The sequence below is a fragment of the Gossypium hirsutum genome, chromosome A03 (genome assembly GCF_007990345.1).
Source record: "Gossypium hirsutum isolate 1008001.06 chromosome A03, Gossypium_hirsutum_v2.1, whole genome shotgun sequence".
Taxonomy (NCBI): Eukaryota; Viridiplantae; Streptophyta; class Magnoliopsida; order Malvales; family Malvaceae; genus Gossypium; species Gossypium hirsutum.
Genome location: NC_053426.1, coordinates 14828836 through 14849646, shown reverse-complemented (window position 1 = coordinate 14849646; position 20811 = coordinate 14828836). Strand labels below are relative to the sequence as shown.

General features: G+C 33.7%; 1 protein-coding gene and 1 non-coding gene across 4 annotated transcripts; both read left to right on the top strand.

Annotated features, from left to right (window-relative positions):
- Positions 1-3255: 3255 nt before the first annotated feature.
- On the top strand, positions 3256-3362 carry LOC121225556 (small nucleolar RNA R71). The gene has a single exon (XR_005923422.1). It is a non-coding gene; the product is annotated as a small nucleolar RNA R71 (small nucleolar RNA).
- An 8795-nt stretch (positions 3363-12157) lies between these two features.
- Positions 12158-19789, top strand: LOC107947346 (uncharacterized). Of its 3 annotated transcripts, XM_016881986.2 has the most exons (16): positions 12158-12472; positions 12569-12652; positions 12820-12893; positions 12977-13010; positions 13127-13185; positions 13596-13710; positions 13833-13870; positions 14403-14500; positions 14677-14732; positions 15674-15935; positions 16064-16176; positions 16780-16836; positions 17689-17754; positions 18274-18348; positions 19107-19202; positions 19512-19789. In XM_016881986.2, the coding sequence occupies exons 1-15, from the start codon at positions 12296-12298 to the stop codon at positions 19167-19169; spliced, it is 1371 nt and encodes a 456-aa protein (XP_016737475.1). In that variant the 5' UTR covers positions 12158-12295; the 3' UTR covers positions 19170-19202; positions 19512-19789. The 3 variants fall into 3 exon arrangements, 2 of the variants coding, with proteins under 2 accessions (XP_016737475.1, XP_016737474.1); XM_016881985.2 differs by lacking the exon at positions 12977-13010 and having other exon boundaries at positions 12190-12472; positions 13057-13185; XR_005922848.1 differs by lacking the exons at positions 12977-13010; positions 19107-19202; positions 19512-19789 and adding an exon at positions 17390-17441 and having other exon boundaries at positions 12190-12472; positions 13057-13185; positions 18274-18354.
- The last annotated feature ends 1022 nt before the right edge of the window (positions 19790-20811 follow it).

Here is a 20811-nt window from a genome sequence, read left to right as displayed (position 1 = left end):
CCGAGTCAGGGACTAAAGCACTCCAACACTTTGAAGGAGAATAGTGGATATGACAATATAAGGTGTCGAGTTCGTTTTCGTCCATGAACTCCTCCGTATACAGCCCTAGTGCAATTCCGAACTCAGGTACACTTAACTGGCGCACTAAACCACCGAGACAGAACTGGACCGTTCTAGGATCATCGAACTGTGTCATGAAAACTTGAAGGTGGAAGGTCAAGCAGAGTTCAAGTGTAAGCTCAAGGTACGTCGGCTTGATGAACTCGAAAAAGATGCCCCATAAGTCAGTCGTTGAAGGGCTCGGATTGCGTCAGCCAGTTGGATTTGTTCAAGTGCTGCCCAATCATTGCAGCAGCCCACACTTAAGGGTCGGGTCCGTAGTATCTAAAAAAGTTCATTCTGTGGTCCCGAGGGAAACTGGAAGAATGGATGCTTGATTTCTGCAGTAGTACCCGACGATGATGCTGCTCCTTTCCTCTTCTTCAAGGTGGGGATAGTGATTTTCTTGCCACGTGGATTTGACATGATATGCAATAGCTTGGTAGAGGGAGGAGCTTAGGTCGTCGATGGTGGTGCTGTGGTCGGCGTACGGGCGTGGCAGAGAGGGTGTGTGAAAGGATTCCGGTGGCTAAGGTTTGATATTTGGGGAAGAGGATGATGAATAGCGGGGAGTTTATATAGATTTTGAGGCAAACGGCCGTGAGACACGCCTGTGTGTCCTTATTTTAGCCCGTGTGTATCGTGATTTTCAAATTTAGGCGCGTCTGAAATTTAGCCCACGCCTGTGCTCTTTGGGCGGTTGATGCACACGACCGTGTCGTATGGCCGTGTTCTGCTTCGTTTGCTTCTCCCACGCCTGTGTATGTATGTCCACGCCCATGTTGTTTTCTCAGTCTTGACCATGGGTAGCGAGCACCGGTGTGTTGCACACCCGTGTTGTTTTCTCAGTTTTGACCATGGTCTCTAGACACAAGCGTGTCGCACGCCCGTGTTGTTTTGATAGATTCACCCACGGCCATATTGCACGGCCGTGGCAACTTATCGACTCCCGTGTTGGGAAAAAAATTACCCTGTTTTCACACGGCCGTATCGCACGGCCGTGTTACCTTCTGTGGTATGGGCACGGCCTAAGGCACGCCCGTGTGCCTAGCCGTGTGGCTCTGAAAAACCTGTGTTCAGTGACTCAGTTAGTGAATTAAATGTTAAAACTAAAATTTAAAGGATTTAACACCGTTAGTGCTCGGGTTGCCTCCCAAGAAGCGCTTATTTATAGTCTAAGCTCGACTTACCTCTCTGTTGCGTGGTCATGGTGGTGCGAGGAGTTTACACTCTTCATCCTTGCTATCAATTTTATCAAAATAAGGTTTTAGACGAGTACTATTTACCTTGAACGTACCAAATTTGGAATGAATTACCTCGACTGTGCCGTATGGGAAAATGCTAAGTACCGTAAGAGGGATTTCTCCATTAGGTTCAGAGGTGGCAACCCAAGGGTCTGCTGCATCTAATAGTACTTTGTTTCCAACCTTAAGTTGATTTGGTGAAATATTGAGCTCGTCGTGGCGTGGTTTTGGTTTATCATGTGATCTCGATTTTTGTGTTCGCCATTCATCTAGTTCCTCGACCTGTAGCTTTCGTTCTTCATAGATGGGTCATTTTTCGTTACTCGAGCATGGCTCAGGTGTGTTTTTTGAATGTGTTTCCTGCAAAGAAGGTTTACTATATGATTAGTATTAGTAGTATGATTTATAAAATCACCCTCGATATTTGATATGTTACTTGAATTACGAGCTTGAAGAGTGATTGTTTCCCCACCCACACGAAGTGTGAGTTCACCTATACCAACATCAATTATAGTTCTAACAGTTGCTAAAAAGGGCCTTCCTAAAATTAAAGGCACATCACTAACCTTTTTTATGTCTAGAACAACAAAATCAACTAGGAATATGAATTTGTCAATTTTAACGTGTACATCTTCAATAATACCCCTAGAAAATCTGATTGTTTTGTCTGCTAACTGAATGCTCATCTTTGTTTGTTTGGGTTTCCCAAGACTTAGTTGTTTAAACATTTTATAAGGCATGACATTGATACTAGCCCCTAAATCAGCAAAAACATTATTAACATCTAAGCTACCAATTAAACAAGGAATCGTAAAACTCTCTGGATCTTTTAATTTGTTGGCTAGCTTATTCTGTAGTATGGCTGAGCAAACTGCATTTAACTCCATATGCGACACTTCATCCAACTTCTGCTTATTTGTTAAAAGCTCTTTTAAGAATTTGACTGCATTTGGCATCTGCGAAAGAGCTTCAATAAACAGTAAGTTAATATGTAATTTTTTTAATAATTTAAGGAATTTACCGAATTGTTCGTCTGTGTGGTCTTTCCTTGTCGCATTAGGGTATGTTACACGAGGTTTGTACTATTTACTTATCGGTGTTTGTTCATTGTGGTCTACCTCACCTTTGCTTTTACTTACCACAATTCCTTGCCTCGGTTCTGGTTCAGGTTCGACTAACCCTTCTTCATCTTGAATGGTAATTACATTGAGCTGTTCCCTTGGGTTAGACTCAGTGTTACTTGGCAGGCTACCTTGTGGTCGTTTAGAAATCAATTTGGCGAGTTGGCCTATCTGAGTTTCGAGCCCTTAAATCGACACTTGTTGATTCTTAAGTGTTGTTTCAGTATTCTAAAAGTGAGTTTTCAACACTGAGATGAACTTTGTTAGCATCTCTTCAAGGTTCGGCTTCTTTTCCTATTAGTAAAGAGGGTTGTGGCCTTTGATTTCCTTGATTGACCCACGGGAAATTGGGATGGTTCTTCCAACCTGCATTATAAGTATTACCATATGGGTTATTTTGAGGTCTAGAGTTATTGTTACCCATATATTGGACTTGTTCCTTCTTGATGCTAGGGTTGAAGGACTGATATTCTGTGTATGCTCCTCCTCCATTTGAATCGTACCTCATCACTGGATGTACCTGAGTTGAACCACACAAATCGTCAATTATTTAAAAGTTCTACTTGGTTAGATAACATAGTAACCACATCGAGGTTGAAAACACCATCTGCTTTCGTTGACTTTGTCCTCATAACTTGCCACTGATAGTTATTCAGTGACATCTCCTCAATAAATTCGTAAGCCGCTTTAGGTGTTTTGTTATTCAAGTTCCACCGGCGGCTGCGTCGATGAGTTGCCTCGTTGAGGGGTTTACACCGTTGTAAAACATCTGAACCTGTAGCCAAAGTGGTAACCCATGGTGAGGGCACATTCTCAAAAGATCATTGTATCTCTCCCATGCATCATAGAGTGTTTCTAGATCTATCTGCACAAAAGAAGAGATGTCATTCCTCAACTTAGCCGTTTTAGCCGGCGAAAAATATTTAAGTAAAAACTTTTCAGTCATTTATTCCCAAGTAGTGATCGACCCTCGTGGTAATGAGTTCAACCACTGTTTAGCTTTGTTTCTCAATGAAAAGGGAAACAACCAAAGAAGAATGGCATCATCAGAAACACTATTGATTTTAAAAGTGTCGCAAAACTCTAGAAAATTCGCCAAGTGATTGTTTGGATCCTCATCCTGCAAACCATCAAACTGAACAAACTGTTGTATCATTTGAATTGTGTTAGGTTTCAGTTCAAAATTATTTGCAGCAATAGCAGGTCTAACTATACTTGACTCAGTTCCTGTTAAATTAGGTTTAGCATAATCATACATAGTGCGTAGAGCAGGATTCTAATTTACTGGATCAGCAGCAATCGCAGGAGGTAGCGGATTTTCCTGATTTTCAGCCATCTCCTCGGTTATGGTGTGAATGTCATCCTCTTGCTTTTCCTCTGTATATCTTAAGCTTCGCCTTATTTCTCTTCAGTTTTTGCGAGTTGTACGATCGATCTCACTATCAAAAAGTAATGGTCCTGACGGGTTTCTTCTAGTCATACACTATAAAAACCGGCCAGAAGCGAATAAACAAAAAATTAGAAAAGGAAATAAAAATTTAAATTGCAATAAAAGTAAAATGGCTAAAGTAATAAAAATCGAGTGTTCCTAATATCTTAGTTCTTCGACAACGGCGCCAAAAACTTGATCGTGTGATGTGATTTGTGCAATAAGTTTTATAATTTTTATAATGGATCGCTCCTTGAAAACCAACTAACTATCACTACGAAGGCAAGCGCACATGTCGAACAGTAGTATAGCTTTAGCAAGACCGGGTTGTCGAACCCAAAGGAATTAAAAGTATTAGTATTAACTTTCTTTTTATTATCTAGCCTAAAAATTAAGGGTTTTGTTTATCTAAATTAATTAACTAAACTAAGAACGCACAGAAAGAAAATTTGAAAAAACTTTTGAGAAAACTAATTAATTAAGATAATACCCAAGGAAAAATCCACCTAGACTTCACTTGTTATTTGACTCTGAATCAGACGATTTATTCATTTGACTTGATCCATAGAAATTCCTAATTTATATTATTATCTCTCTCGAGACTAACAACGTCTAATCCTAGGTTTATTAATTGAAATCTCTTTCTAATTAACTCTCTAGTGCTTAACTCGATCTATGGATTCCCTTATTAGGTTTCACCCTAATTAGGCAAAATCTTGTCACCCTATCTCTAGGCGTGCAACTAACTCCGTTCAATTATGCTAGATCTACTCTTAGATAGGGACTGTTGCTCATCTGAATAAGCACATCAATACTTGAATCAATATTCTGGAATATTAAAACAATAATTAGGAACACATAATTAAGAACAAGTCAAATATTTATCATACAATTCAGAAATAATAACAAGATCAGTCTTAGGTTTCATTCCCCTTAGGTATTTAGGTTATTTAGTTCATATTTATGAAAAGAAACATCTCAAAAGAATAAAGATAAAAAAACATAAAGAAATCCAAAACTCCTGAAGCAAATTGAAGGGAGATCTTCAGTCTTGAAGATGAATCTGGCTTCTGGATCAATCAGCTTTCTTTGAGTAATTCCTTACCTCCTACCCTCTGTCTTCTCTAATCCTCCTCTAGTGTGTTTAAGTAGGCTTTAGAATGCCTAAAAGCCCTAAAGAGTGGCTTTTTTCGAATAGGACTAAACTTAGGCTTGACAGGGACACGCCCATGTGACACGCCCATGTTCGATTTCTTCAATCTGTGTTCAAGGCTATTAAATAGACACGGGCGTGTGGTCTACCCGTTTAAGTCGTGCTCGATTCTGCTAAAAGGACATGGGCGTGTGGTCTGCCCGTGTATGAAAGTCCAGGCTGTGTTAATTTCACATGTTGGTCTATTTTCTCCGTTTTCGGCCCGTTTCTCGCTCTTTTTACTCTCTTATGCTCACCTAAGTATAAAACATGAAATTAAAGGATTAGGAGCATCGAATTCACCAAATCTAAGGAGAAATCATCCATAAATGTGCTAAGCGTGGGACAAAAATATGTATAAATTGCGGTTTATCACTGACTGACCAATTTGCGTATAATTAGGGCCAAAATTGGCAAATAGAGACTCAAATCGAGATTGGATTTATGGAGGTAATTTTGAAGAACAAGGGTATTCATAGTGGCATTCTTATGACTCTCATGGGTATGCTAATGGAAGGGATAACTACAACCAATGGTGGTCAACTAGTTATCCGACCTATGATTGGTATTATCAAGATTATTGTCCAGATAGAGTTATAAATAGCGATGAGTATACTAAAGATCCATATATTGATACTAGGGTGCATATACTCGAAGATGGTATTTCTTCATGCCATGATGCTATGAAGACTATGAAGAGTTAAATTGAATAGTATCTGCAAGTTGTACAACTCCAATCTAAAGTTTACAATCCTACTGAAGATTATGTTGAGCATGATGCTTCCAACCATGAAGAGGATATCCTCTATGATGTTGGTGGAGAGGATGATTCGAGTTTTGGTAGTCAACAAGAGATATGAATTGGAGACCAATATGTAATTTTGTGTGATAATGCTAGTGTTTCCAATCTTATTAACATAGGAGTAGGAATAATGGTAGAGTATGAGATGAAAGAGCTTAAACCAATTTTAAGTGAAAGTGTGGAAAGGTTGACACATTTTCCAATCATAGTTGAAGAGGTTGAATCGAAAAGGCTAACCAAGGTTTTTTTTAAAAAAAAGTGAAGTTCCAACCTGACGAGGGAAGTAAGGCTCGGGTTTTTTATCATTGGAATGATATATATTTTGTTATTCCCAAAGCTATAGTACCTCGAACTGAGTTAATAAGTTGGTTGGGCTTTGGTGTCAAGTGGCTCGTAATATGGATGTCTAGGAGGTCGAAAATAAAATAGAAAAAGTGTGTTCGATCGAAGATGAGGGTTCTTATTTCATGAATGAAGAACAAATGACATTACAAGGTTTTGAGGACCCAGTGGAAGTTTGTTTTTGGTGGCAATACCAGTCGTCCAGATCTTAAAAGGATTTGCTCGATTTTTTTGTTGTTATTTCATGTTTTCTTGTTCTTCGTATGTTTGTTTTGTTTTTTTATTTAATTGTGGTTGTTCTTTTGTTGTAGGTACTTGCTCATGCTTGGACTAAACATCAATTTTAAGCTTTTACGAGGAACGAGGATGCTTCTTCCTAATTTAGGGAGTATTCTTGTTTCCATTTTTGTTTCTTTAAACATTAAGGGAATGTTTTATTTAAGTGTGAGGGAGGGTCTAAGAATTTTTCATGTTATGTTTTTTTTTGTTTTTGTTTTTATATAGTTATGGTGTTGATATGCATTAGTAGATGCATGACATGAGATTAGAGGTATAAGCATACGATTATGATAATTGCATGGTGATTAGCTTATTGGTTATCAAAGGAATTGGTTCTTTTGAGTTAATAATTGAATAGTTATTGATGCTTGAAATTGGTTTTGGTATAAAATTTAATGTATGTTCATGCCAAATGATGCACGGAATGTGAGATTGTGATTTAACTGTTGTTGTTACAATGGTTGTTTCAATTGATTGATTGCTGTATAATGGATGTTTAAAGTAATTTAAGATTGTTGATGGATGAATTAAGGCATAGTTTGGATTGAGAGAGCCAAAATGTACCATTTATGGATGTAAATCTTTAGCATCCTATGTTAAGCCTTAAACCTTTTTCTTTTGTAGTATCTTTTGTTTGGCATTCAAACCTTTCATTGAGCTTTTAATTGCCTTATTTCTTTTAGTCCTGATTTTTGTTGCATACATTGGATTGGCTGTTGAACTATGGATGCTAAGGGACTAGGTAGAACATCAAGGCGAATGTGACGAAAAATTGAAAATGAATAGAAGGGAGGAAGTGTTAAGTATAGAACAGTTGCAAAACTGAGTGCTTAATTGGAAATTTATTAAGGGAACAAAAGCTTCTGAAGATTAAAAACACTAAAAAGTAATAAAAAACATAGATTGGGCTAAAAGCAAAGTGAAATTTAGATTTAAATCACTTTAAAAAATTAATAATTCATAAATTATATATATTTAAATATAAATTATGAAAAAAGCTATTTGACTTGTAAAATATAACTACATCTTTTGCAACTAACACTAATTCATGTACTTTTGTACATACATATGAATTTACTTACACAAAAATCTAATATTTATGAAAAAAAAACTTATAAAATGATGAACCAACTAGTAGTGTACATAGAATATCACTAAGCAAAAGTTCATCAATCCTACCATTTCAGCCTTACCTTTGCTACAAAACTATCTATTGTTGGCCACGATGCCAAAGATTTCATCGATCTCCAATTGTTGAATATATTGGTATAAATGTTCTTAGTTTTAATCACTAGCAAAACATCTAAACTAAATCCAATAAGGGAGGCGATGGCCATTATGATATACACAATAGCATAATAATAGGCTCCGACATAGTTATTCTCACCTCCTAGTGTTGGAATAGCCTGTGCCTCATATAGGTAGCCGGCAAGCAGGCCTAAAAAGAAGAACCTATTGGAAGGTTGAGGATTAAAATGTTGTAGACCATAGTAATTGAGACTGAATAATTCTGAAGCAACAAGGATATTCATTACTAGACGGACTAAACAACAAATGCCAACAACAGTTGAACCGATGTAAAAGCAGCTAGGCATTGCCAATGCCATGAGAAGGAACTCAACTGCCATCAACATTCCTAAGTGGCCTATGTATTGCAGCTTCTTTGTAGGTAGTTCAAAGTCCAAAGTGAGTGTTTTTGATTAAAAAGCTAATTCAACTAAATACATGGCAAATCAATGCACATGGAATCTATATTCTCATTAGACATCATTATCTGCTAAGTGAAAACTAATCCTACGAATTTATTCGAAATGGCCAACCTTGGCATGAGCTAAGCTGTAAGCTCATCCAATGGCATGCATCACCTACACAGTTTTAACAAATTTATAAAGAGATGAGATATGTTTATAATAATGTAATAAGGACCCTTCACCAACAAAATCTTTTCAATTAAGTTTTTGGGATGTTATAGTTTGCTATATATTTTGAGTTTCTAGATATAGCCAAATAAGTTTTTTGTGACGTTATAATTTTCTATATATTTTCAATTTCTAGATTCTATATAATTTGCTATATACTACGTCAAGAGATTGATCCATCAAATAGGTTGTAGAGAGAGGAAAATAAAATACTCTAATGATATATCTCGTTGAAACTTGAAATCCATTCCTAGGCCACCATTGGCTCTCTTATATTTATTGGTAAAAGCAAGGGTCTTATCCTATTTGTATATTGCATTGTTCTAAAGTGGCAGGGGGTTTAAACTAGAAGCTAGCAACTTTACCTTATCTAACATGAGATGAAACTTTCAGAGGCGTAACTAGGAGGCTGGTAGGGGTTCGACTCCCTAAAATGGAAAAAAATTTATTTAAGTCTTTTAAAATTTTAAATTAACAAAAGTAAAATTACACTTTAGTCCTCTTAAAAATAATAAAAAATTGATTTAATCTCTTGAAAATTATAAAGATATAGACTACTAAAATAGTGAAATTACATTTTTACTATCATAAAAATTACAATTTAATTTCAGTCCCCCTTAAAAGATTTTCTAACTTCACCCCTAGAAACATAAAAAAAGAACCATTTACATCTGAAGAACAAATTTACAAGTTTAGATTTGATTGCATTAATCAAATTGGAGTAAAACTGAAAGGAAAAAAAATTACAAATTAAGAACAAATCAACCAAAGAAAAAATGAAAATCAAACATAGCTATATTTTTCCTACCAAATCCAACTTTCCAAACATCAAAACTATAACTATTTTCTTTTTGGTATGAAAGAACGGCAACCTAAGGGTTACCAAATATTAGAGTAACATTAGCACTTCTTAGTCAATCCTCTCCTACAGCATTCTTAGCCACAACAGGAATGCTCCAAAGAAATTTGATTCCAGGGGTCTCATATAACATAAGGTTAGCCAACTGGTCAGCTGGCCTGTTCCCCTCACGGTTCACATAACGAAACAAAACAGTCCAAGGTCTTTGCAAATGCTCAAGATATGTCGAACTAAAGCCTCACTCATTGTCAACATTGGAGCGGACCTGCAATAAACATACTAAGCTTAAGTTATCACTTTCAACTTCGACTTTCCTGCAACCCAATTGCCAAGCAAGCTCCAAGCATTCAAGAACTTCCCATGCTTCTAAGGGCAGTGCAACAACATAAGTTCCTGCAATAAACCCTGATCCAATGTCTTGTGTGATCCCTAATTAGATAACCAGCAGGAGCTTTGCCCTCTACTTTAATGACATCAACATTGACTTTGATCCACCCATCTTTGGCCTCTTCCAAACAATTGGTTTAAAGGGAACATGACCAGTATTCATTAGCCATCATGATATGTTTTGTCCAAGCTAAGCTCTCAGTCAACACATCTCTCGAGCCCTTATTACCATTAACCTATAGCTATTTTAATCAACATAATATAATATTTCTTGATGAATTCTCCTTTTGACGTACGGTTAGTTTTAAATGTGTCGTGTAGTTAATTGTTTTATTTTATTACTTTGAAATTTTAATTGATTACTCATCAATTTTCTTTCCATAATATTATTCATTTTTTTTTGCTTAAAAATTGATTTCATTTGAATCTAATAAAATTAATTATAAATATATTTCACATATTTAAATTAATTCCAATTTAATAAGCTTAATGTGTAAGCCAATTTCTAGCAAACGAAAACTAGAAAAGGTGGAGATAAAAAAAAAAGGTGAACACACACGAATTATGGAAGATGAGAAGAAAAAACTATAATTAAATTATTAAAATTCTACTTTAAAATTATATTACATAAATTACCATTATATCTGTTAAACTACTCATCATTTATTATGTAAATTCAATTAAATAAATAAATAAAAGTTAAAGTTTCTAAAAAAATTAATTATCATATATGATATTTATATTCATGTCTCTTTCAAAAAAACTTTTATATAATAAATTATATTTATGTAATTTGACAATTTTAATTAATTTTTTAAATATATTTTATTTTAAATAACTTACATTTTAGTTTCTTACCAAATCTTGCACAATTCAAAAATTAATTTAAATGAATTTTTTATTACCTTAAATAAATATCAATCTAAAGTATATGTAAGGTAATAAAAAGTTAATTGTTTTTATTTTTTATTATAAATATTCAAATCTTAAAATGGAACCATTTTTAATAATCTATATGAAATTTAACAGATTCTTTTAAATAATGTTAAAGAAAGATTAACATTTTTAAAATTTAGACAATAAGTAAAATTAGTTGAATACAGTTAAAAATTCCACAAGCAAAATATATTTGTAATATCTCATTCATTTTTGTTTTAATCATGGTGTGTTTTGAAAAAAAAATGGTGTGTTTAATACATTTTATTATATGCATGCATTTATAAAAAAAATTATAAAAAATAAAATTAATAAATAAATTAAGTGCGGTTTTAGTTAAGATAATAAAATTTGTTGCTTTCAAAAACCATTGAGTAAAAAATATATTGAAGTTTAAAATATGTAAATGTTCGTCTCAAGAATATCAGTTGAAACTCGATAATACAATACATCAATTCAATCAAAATTTTATGGGTAAATTGTACAAATGATTCGTCAACTATATCCATGTTCCTATTTTGGTCATCAAACTTTAAGATTTTTTAATTTAAGTATTAATATTTGTATTTGTTTCTGTTTTGGTCACTCGTTGTTAAATTGATAATGGAAATAATGACATGACTTTTTTTAATTGATATAATAGCACATTTAGTCCTCAATACTTATATATTCTATCAATTTGATTCTATTTGTAAATAATTTAATAAATTTAACCCTTTTCATTTATAAATTCTATCAATTTGATCCTAAAATACTAATTTATAAATTTAACACTAATTTTAAAAAAACTAAAATACTCGTGTACCTATCATTTTTACAAAATTTGAGATGCTAGCAAAAGTCCTCCTTTTAAAGATGTAAACCCCGAAGTGGGCTTTATAAAATAAAAGAACAATATTGATTGAAACCCTGAAAATATTATACCTTCAGTCAATTGAAAAATAAAAACCAAAGCAGAAAGGCGACTGGTTATATCGTTTTAAACATTTGGTAAGTAAATACAATTAACTACATTTCTTAATTTCGACCTAATAGTGCAACTGTCCAATAAAACATATATGCATGTAGGAGACAATTTTTTTTTTATAAATGTGGAATGTCTTTATTTTAAAATTTGAAAGATTTAGTTAGGAAGTTTGAATATTAAATTGATAGAATTTGTAAATGTGAAGAGTTAAATTTATTAAATTATTTAGAAGTAGGATCAAATTGATAAAATTTATAAATGTGAAGATTAAATTTATTGAATTACTTAGAATTAGGATCAAATTAATAAAATATGTAAGTATTGAGGGTTAAATATGTTATTATACCCATTAGAAAAAGGCCAGCGGGTGATTAGAATAAAAACAAATACAAATGTTAGTGCCTAAATAAAATATTTTTAAAGTTCAGTGATCAAAACAGAAATGTGGACATAGTTGGGTGACCATTTGTAAATTTTTCCCAAATCTTATTTCTAACAAACATAAACAGACGCGTATATTTATATTATAAAGGAATTACTTCACTATTTACTTATATTTTAATAATTATTATTAAGAAAATAAATAAAGAGAAGTTGAATGCTGAAGTGGCAACCATGTGGACGGCTTTAGCCGACAGTATCGAGTTTTAAGTCGAGGGAAACGGTATCGAAGGTCTGAAGTAAATATCATTGAAATCCAAAACGAAAAGGAAAAGAAAATGGGAGAAAACGAGAGGACGATGAACAACATCAAGGGCAAGGGAGTTGCAGAGCGTTCAAGAGCTAACCACAATTACAGTGGTGAAGACGAAGACGACGACAAGATTACCAGTTTCTCTTTTCCTTCAGTCAAATCCAGTCCTCGCAACGCTTCTTCCAAATACGACTTCGTCAAGGTTCTATCTCTCCAAATCTCATTTATTCTAATTAAGTTTAAACTGTATCTTCCGATTTTCATATGTTTTCTCTTTTATTTCTTTTTGGATTTTTAGGTGAGGGTCTGGTTGGGTGATAACGCCGATCACTATTATGTTTTATCCAGATTTTTGCTCAGCAGAATGTTAACTGTCACAAAGGTCTCAATTCCATTCATTTTTTAAAATAATGATTTTAAAGGATTTTATTGAAATAAGCTTGCTTGAATTTCTTTATTTTCTTCGCTTTTTACTATTTATGTGGTTTTTTACTAGATTATGTTTGGTTTATTTATTTTATATGTGTCGTTATGACATGAGGGTTTCAGATTCCGAATCATGTAGCTATTAAAATCGCTCTTGAGCTCAAGAAGCTGCTTATAGACAACAGCCTTTTGGATGTGTATGATTTCTTTCTGTCTCTTTTGATTTATTTATCAGTTTTATTTATATATATAATGTTCTATTCGTCATATACTTGTGCAGCTCACAGTCTGATTTGGAAGTTAATCTTTTTAAGGTGTGTTCTTAACATTTTCGATTTTGTTTTATGGATGAAAAAGTAGAGCGGAGAGCACTTCCAGATTTATTGGAGGTTGTAGCTTTGTGGAGCGTTCTAACATACACTTTGTGCAGCTAATGGAGCGGCGTGGTTATGGGGAAGAGTATATAAATCGGTACAAGATGATGACCAGGTTAGTTAGCTTTCAAGATGATGCCAAACAATTACATGGTGCCTGATTATGGAATTAAAATTTCATTTTCAACTTCTTTATTGCATGTTTAGTAGCATCAAAGCTAATTATGCTAAAAGAACTGTCCTAACTGTCTGATAATGGTGTTTTCTTCCTTATAAGAGTTTCCCCTTTTGGGTAATTATCTTCAATTTGTTATGCTAGATAATTAGTCGTATTGTGGGTCTAGGTCCAATGCATGTTTTCACCCTATACTTGATGATTATAAAGACACAAGTAATATTGGAATATGTTTAAGTTGGACTATGCATGGAACAAATTTCCATTGACTCATTACTTTCTCTTGACATAAAATATCAGAACAAGAATATCTAAGGAACTTCTAAGCGTTCTTTGTTTCTTTCTTTCAGATTTCACCATCAAAGGGTTCCTTTGGTGATTCTTGTTTGTGGAACTGCCTGTGTTGGGAAGTCTACAATAGCCACACAACTTGCACAGAGGCTGAACTTGCCTAATGTCTTACAGGTTTAGCATTCTGTTTCTTCTTCTGAACTTTTAATATTTTCTTCATAAGGTTAAACCTGTTTGTTATGTTTTTTATTTTATTTTATTTTATGTATTTACATTTCTTTTTTGACTTGTTACAGACAGATATGGTTTATGAATTGCTGCGCACAGCAACGGAGTACGTCTAGAATCTATTTATTTTCTTCTCTTCTTATATTATACAGCTTTCTGTTCCAATTCAGAAGTTTTCTGACTATTTCGAACCAGTGCAACAAATTAAATAAAATGATGGTTATCAAGTAAGACATTTTATGGTTTCAATCAAAGGAAGACATTTTCCACAACCTGTAATAGTTTGTTCTAGTTATACATGGTAGGAATTAAGCTTTTCATTTAGAATGTGACTTTTTGGTTTTCCACTGAAGTGTCACTACAGCTATCTATTGATTACAAGATAAAAAGTTTATTTTGCTAATCATTTGCTTTTTCAGGTAAAGGTAGATGTAAAGGCACTACCTTAAATTGAATAATGCATTTGATTTAGATGTTTATTGTTATTATTTTCTTGATTTTTATTATCGCTCACAATCCATGTGTGTTAGAAAAAGTAGATTGTCCTTAATAGAAAACTCATCTTTGAAGTTGGTTTGCGTGACGTCCCTTACTTTTAACAGATTGTAAAAAATGCTTACTTATCTTATTTGTTTCAGTGCACCATTGGCATCCACTCCTGTATGGGAACGGGATTTCAGTTCCTCCGAGGAGTTGATTACAGAATTTTGTCGAGAATGCAGGATAGTTCGTAAAGGTAGTTTCTAAAATATCTAGTTAGCTATGATGAAATTTTGTTCTTTCCTTATAAATGTAAAAGCAGGAATTGCCTAGAGACATATAAGACCCAAATAGCTTGTTATATGTTTTATTTGTATTTTTTTGTGAAGGTATATTCACTATTGATTTTATTTTGTGCTGTTTATTTCCCAGGGTTGAATGGGGATCTAAAAAAGGCAATGAAAGATGGAAAACCAATTATAATCGAGGTGTGGCTTTTTTGATTGCTGGTTACTTTCTTTTTGCCAACATCCTACTCATTCTCCACCCCTTTGACTTTGTGCATATGCTTCTTTCTTTCTTTTATCTTTTGTGGCGAATGCTGATGTCATTTCACCTTAATGTGCTCAAGAATTAACACTTTGATATGTTCATGCCTATAGAGTACACTATGTTTTGATTTTTTGTGGTTCATATTAATTATTTCTTTGCATTGATTCATCTACTTTAATAAGGTATTTTGGTGCTATCTTGAAAATAAAACCAAACAGTTCCATAAAAATACATTATCTGGGAAGTATATCTTTGGTATTGTAGCAATTGGGCATGAAAGGGTGTCGCACAGCTTGCACATTCAAATAGGTGCAGAGTCTAGCTGGCCATGAGCTGCTTTCCATGAATGAATAGATTTTATGCATCAAAATACATTATTTGTTGTTTCTATTGTATTTTCAGGGCTCAAATCTGAACTTCCATCCTTAGATTTCTATTGGTCTTCATGGTTATTCTTGTCCGTGATTTGATGAATGTAATAGTTAACATAACATGATCTAGCCATAGTGGGCTTTAGTGGAGCATTGCTATGTCTTTGAACAAAAATTCATATTGGGCTTTAGTGGAGCATTGCTATGTCTTTGAACAAAAATTCATATCACAATGTGATATGTTATAGCCTATAGGGATGAGGTTTGAACTTTGATCTTCTACCATATTGCCCTGCAGATAGGTGTTATTTCTGGAATTTGTGTACTACCTTTATATCTGTTCATTTTTTTGGCTGCGAGCATTGATGAAATGTTATAATCTGCTTAAGTATTGTAATTTTCTTCTGTACCTGCTCATTGCATGAGATTGGGAAGTATTGGCATGCCACTTCAATGTGTGTCACATTGAAGTTGGTGGATTTTCCTTGTTTTTGTGACAATAACAGGGAATACATTTGGATCCAAGCATTTATTTAATGGATGATGAACATAAAGCTACAACCTCTGTGGCTGAAGGGCATCAACCAAACCCACTGTCCGTGGCATCAAATTCTGCAGTGCAAGTGGAAAATAATTGCACAAGTACATCTGGAAGTAATGTGGTAAATAGCCAAAACCATCTTGTGCATGGTGTGCCTGCTGATCAGGTGAACAAAGTCTCTGAATCTCTGGAGTCCATTGCTCTAGCAACCGCATCTGAGAATAAAGGTAGATTTCTGCTCTCAACTCTGTATTTGGTATGGCACCTAGCTTTGTTTCCAGTACATGTTCAGTATTAGAGTCTAAGCAAGTGCAATATGACAGTTAATTAACCCTTTTTTTTTTGGTTTATGCAGGTGAAACTGTTAAGGCAGCAGAAGTAAATGGAAGTACCACTAGAAAAGAGAAACCTGGTCCTAAACCAATAATTATACCCATAGTTCTGAAGATGGCTGAATTTGATCATAAGGTGTAGTTGCTTTCTCTATTCACTTCTGTATATCCAGATTTTACAGTAAACTGCATGAGAAGCTTGTCGGTGAGTGTAAATTTGTTTTAGTTAATAATGAGGTGCACACTGCTAAACTTAGCATATTGAGGAAATGCCAGTTCTAATTCACCTTTGGTAAAGCTGCAAATACTGGTGCTGTGTTGATTTCCATTTATAGAACTCTCTTTTGATAGAACCTGTACCATCAGAAACCTGTGTTTGTATGGGGAGAGAAGTCCTCCTAAGGATTTTGAACTCTCTACAATATGGATGGTTCCTTTAGTGGAGCATGGAGCTTATTTTCCACTATTCTGTGTGTCATGTCATTTGTTGGATGGGCTATTCTAAATGTAAATTTATGACAGTTGGGTTCTTTTGATGGTTATATCCTTGCATATCAATAATGCTGCTGCATTTTGTTCTTGATGTTGAAAAGATGTAATCGGGTTCATGTAAAGTTATTATTGATGGTATGAAGGTGGCTTCTTTAATTATGAATGTATTCCAACTGTTCCCTTGTAATGTCTCTCTTCTTAATTTCACATGACTTTCTAAATTCTAATCAGTTTCTACTATATGCAGGCATTACTAGAGGAGCGGATCACTACTCGGACATTAAGTGGTAAATGTGTAGTCCAGGTATAATAACGGTTCTGGGTTCTCATTCCATTATAAACTTTTGCTAAACCTGAAGGTGAAGTAGCTATCATCATGGCAGAAAAATACTACCATTTGACAGAAAGCTTTGTGGGGTCATTGGATGGTATTTTATGAATCTTTAACCGGATAATTAGGACTGTTAGGTTGATTTGAAGTTTCTTCTCAATCTTAAATGTTAATATTTTCCCTCTAACAAAGGGCTATGATTAAGGACTGAGTTCTATTAAGGACTGAGTTCTACTGTATGATTCTGTAAATATAGAGTAGCTGTTAGCTTCATTTGGTGTTTGGAAAGTTGATTCTTAGAAATTTCAAAAAGTTATAATCCTGTATGTTGTTCCCTTTAATATGGATTCTTTGCTAGTTTTCTGTTAATGGTAGTTTTGTTAAAGCTTTACCTTTAGCTTGCCTAGACCATTGTGTCATCTCAAGTACAGTCATAAGTTGCCTTCTATCAATAATGGAAGTTTTTCACTCTTATTTGAGTATGAAAACAATTACTTGAATTTTAGCACATGGTAAATTTGTCCAGAGTTCTGATAAGCTGGAGAGGATACCTTTGTCAAGTAGGACAGTCTAACAAGGTACGCTAAGGTGTGAAATGATGCCTTCCAACCATGTCCATGTGTGCAAAACTTTTGCATCATTGTTTCTGCTAAAAAAGGGCATGCTGATACCTTGATTTTTCTTTTTCTCTATGTCAAATCTCTTTCTTCTTTAGTGATGTTTTCGTTGTTTATTCCTTTTGTAAACTATTTAGTCAATTGACTTTTCTGTTCCGCTGTGATGAAGTTATAATAAAAACTCAGTTTTGTTATTCTTTTATTACAGGATACAGATAAACTAATAACCAACTTAAAGACCATTCAAAACTATCTTTGCTCTTTTGAGTCACAGGTATGCCATTTCATGCCAGTTTCTATTGATTTTTGGCTGAAATATTTGTTCCTTTTCTCTTGTGTTTTTCAGTGCTGTTTTCTATACTTAATATGTAACATGTCTGTATGCAATAAAATGTCACATTAAGGTATCTTAGATTTAATATAAAATCAGATTGCTGGTAAAGAAAGTGGACCATGTGTAAGATGCCCCTCTTGATTGTTCTATCTTACACTCTCCAAGATGATTTCATGAGTTTGCTTTTGTTGGAATTACCATCTGATGTTTTGTGCTTATGCTTCGGAGTTCCTGGATAGTTGGATTGCCCTATCATTTTAGGTATTTTAAAGTTTTAGTATGGTAGAAGAGTGCAGTAATGAGCCACCTTACTTTTATAAGGAAGCAAACCAACAGGCATTTACACCCCGGCTTGTCATAATTTTAAAGGCTTATTTTGACTCAATTCTCCAGTTGTTTGAAAATTTAAGTGTTATTAACTTTATGTTGTTTTTCATCCATCTTTGTTCCTTGGAACAGGGTTTAACAGTTGTCAATGTAGCAGCGACCACATTTCCACAGACATTAGATTGGTTGCATGGATATCTTCTTCAGGTACGCGTGTTATTTCATGTTAATTGTAAAAGCCAGAAATGGTACGCCATCTGGCAGCAGCTTCAACCTGGTGAAATGGATGATTTTCTAAGCTGCAGCCAAACGGAATATGATGTACTTTAGTTATGTTTTCCCTTGGCTCTAAATTCAAAGGTTCTTGTAGTTGGAAAATGAGACAATTGTGAAACTTGATTCTGCGTTCAGCTAAGAAAATAGATTAGTATCTTGTTTTTATCCATTTATGTTGACGGTGAGATTATTGTGCAATAAGGTTGTATATATCAAGTTCTGCACCAGGTTTTGTCATGTTAAAAACACAGCCGAGCTATTGAGGATACTTAACAAGAGATTTTGTTACCATGAAGGCGGCAGTATATAGCAATTGTCATTCTCTTAAGTTTGTGGCAATGTAAAACAACCATGCAAAATGAGAGGCTATAAAGTGTCCTTATCATCCATAAACTTCACAGTCAAGTTTGTTAATAAGTTAGGTGTCCAAAGAAGGAAACAGTTGATATTAAGTCTTGGCAAAAATATTTTATGATGTAGTTTACTGTGTTCCACACCTCGAGGTGACCCCTTTAATCTGTAATTCATATGTATCTTTCTTCCAAACTTGCATATCATTAACAAACATCTACTTACAGTGCTTGTCCATACAGTACAATGTTGCATAATATCAGCATTAGGTGCCTTCCCTATATTTCTTGATCAATATAAACTGATGTGCACCCTCTTCTTAATAATGGCTTTTCTAGTGCATTGAGCAAGGCATTTCCTCAGAGTCCAATGAAAAAAGTAGGCAACCGGCCGAAAAATAGGCTATGAGCTGTCGTTAGCTTGAGCAGTCGGAGGTAAGAATATCACCCTCAATATTTTTGATATTTGTGCACCATAGATCTAAAACAGGGAACGTTTCAGTGTATGTAGGTATATATGTAGAATTGGGGGTGTGTGGGGAGGAACTAGAATATAGAGTAATATTTGATGCTGAGAAAGAAAGAAAAAAAAAATTAAAGAGTAAGAAGATAGAGAATCCAAGTATAATTAAAACTGATTTTATTTGCATGTTTGCTTTTTATGTAATTGTATATGTCATGGACTAGACTTAAATCTGGTGCCTTATGTTTGAATGATGATGTGCTTCTTATTTGTTCTGTCAGAGCTGGGATGGGATATATTATGGATGCTGAAAGCAACACCAGGATTAAGCTGCTGAAGTTTATGGGATTGAATTTTAGAAATCAAATTAAAGCAAAGATGGTTGCATGTAGAGTATCAGGCGAACCAAGTTATCATTTATCTGATCTGCCTTTTCTGGCAAAGCCTGGATTTTACCCTTTTTTTTTTAGAAACAATCATATCCTAGTTGTATTTACTGAAAGAAATCAAAAACCATTTGAAGTTGATTGTGATATGCTTAAATCACTGTATTTGATCATACACTGTTTTTTATCCGTTGTTTTCCCTTTACCCATTCAACAGAGAAGTCTATATCAGCCGTTGATCGATTTCTAGAAAGTATTACTTAAGAATTTTCTTTTCATAATTTATTAAAAAATGGAGCATGTTTTTTCTTACATTTTGATGTACCAATGAATGAGGTTGCTTTTATTGTAACATCCTATTTATCTTCATTCTCAAATTATACTGCCATTCAACTCTCGTTAACATCCTCCAACTCTGTCAACAAATATAATCTCTCTTTGTCATCATTTCTTTGCCAACAATCTGATCATAAAATTTAATTATTTTGTATGTTTATTTAAAAAATTATACACAATTGAAACAAGTAATTGCAAATTTAATATATTAAAAGAAGAGTATATAAATATTATCATCTCTAACATCATATGCACTACCATAAAATGTTATCTTCATGAATTTTGCATATAATTTTTTTATGTGTTTTTGTTACTCCCCTAAAACCACTATGATATATAAGTGGTGGAATATACATAGTAGATTTTCTTGGTAATAAAATGTGATATATCGGTGATAGTAGAGAAAGATATTGGATATTGAAGAAAGTTGAAACAATTGATATATTGTGAAATACTAATTTGAGGTATAGACCAAATTGTAAAACTATGAAAAGTAGAGAAGTCAAATTATAAAATTTAAAAGATGTTAGCTTAAATTGATTTAGTGGAAAAAATGGAAGGATTGGAGTTAATTTTTTTTTTAAAAAAAGTGAGAAATGACTCAAACATGAATATAAAAATTTATAAAGGATAAAATGATGATTATCCAAATAAAGATATTTTGGTAAAATTATCAAAAATATCTTTGAACATGTGTATTGAATTTACTTGATGAAGTGAAAATTAATATGTGCATTAGATTAAAGATAATTATATATTTATTATATTTATTAAATTATGGAATTTTGACATGATTTGGGTCATTGGAACTTGATGAAAATAGAGTTGGATTGAAATTATTATATTTAAGATATTATTA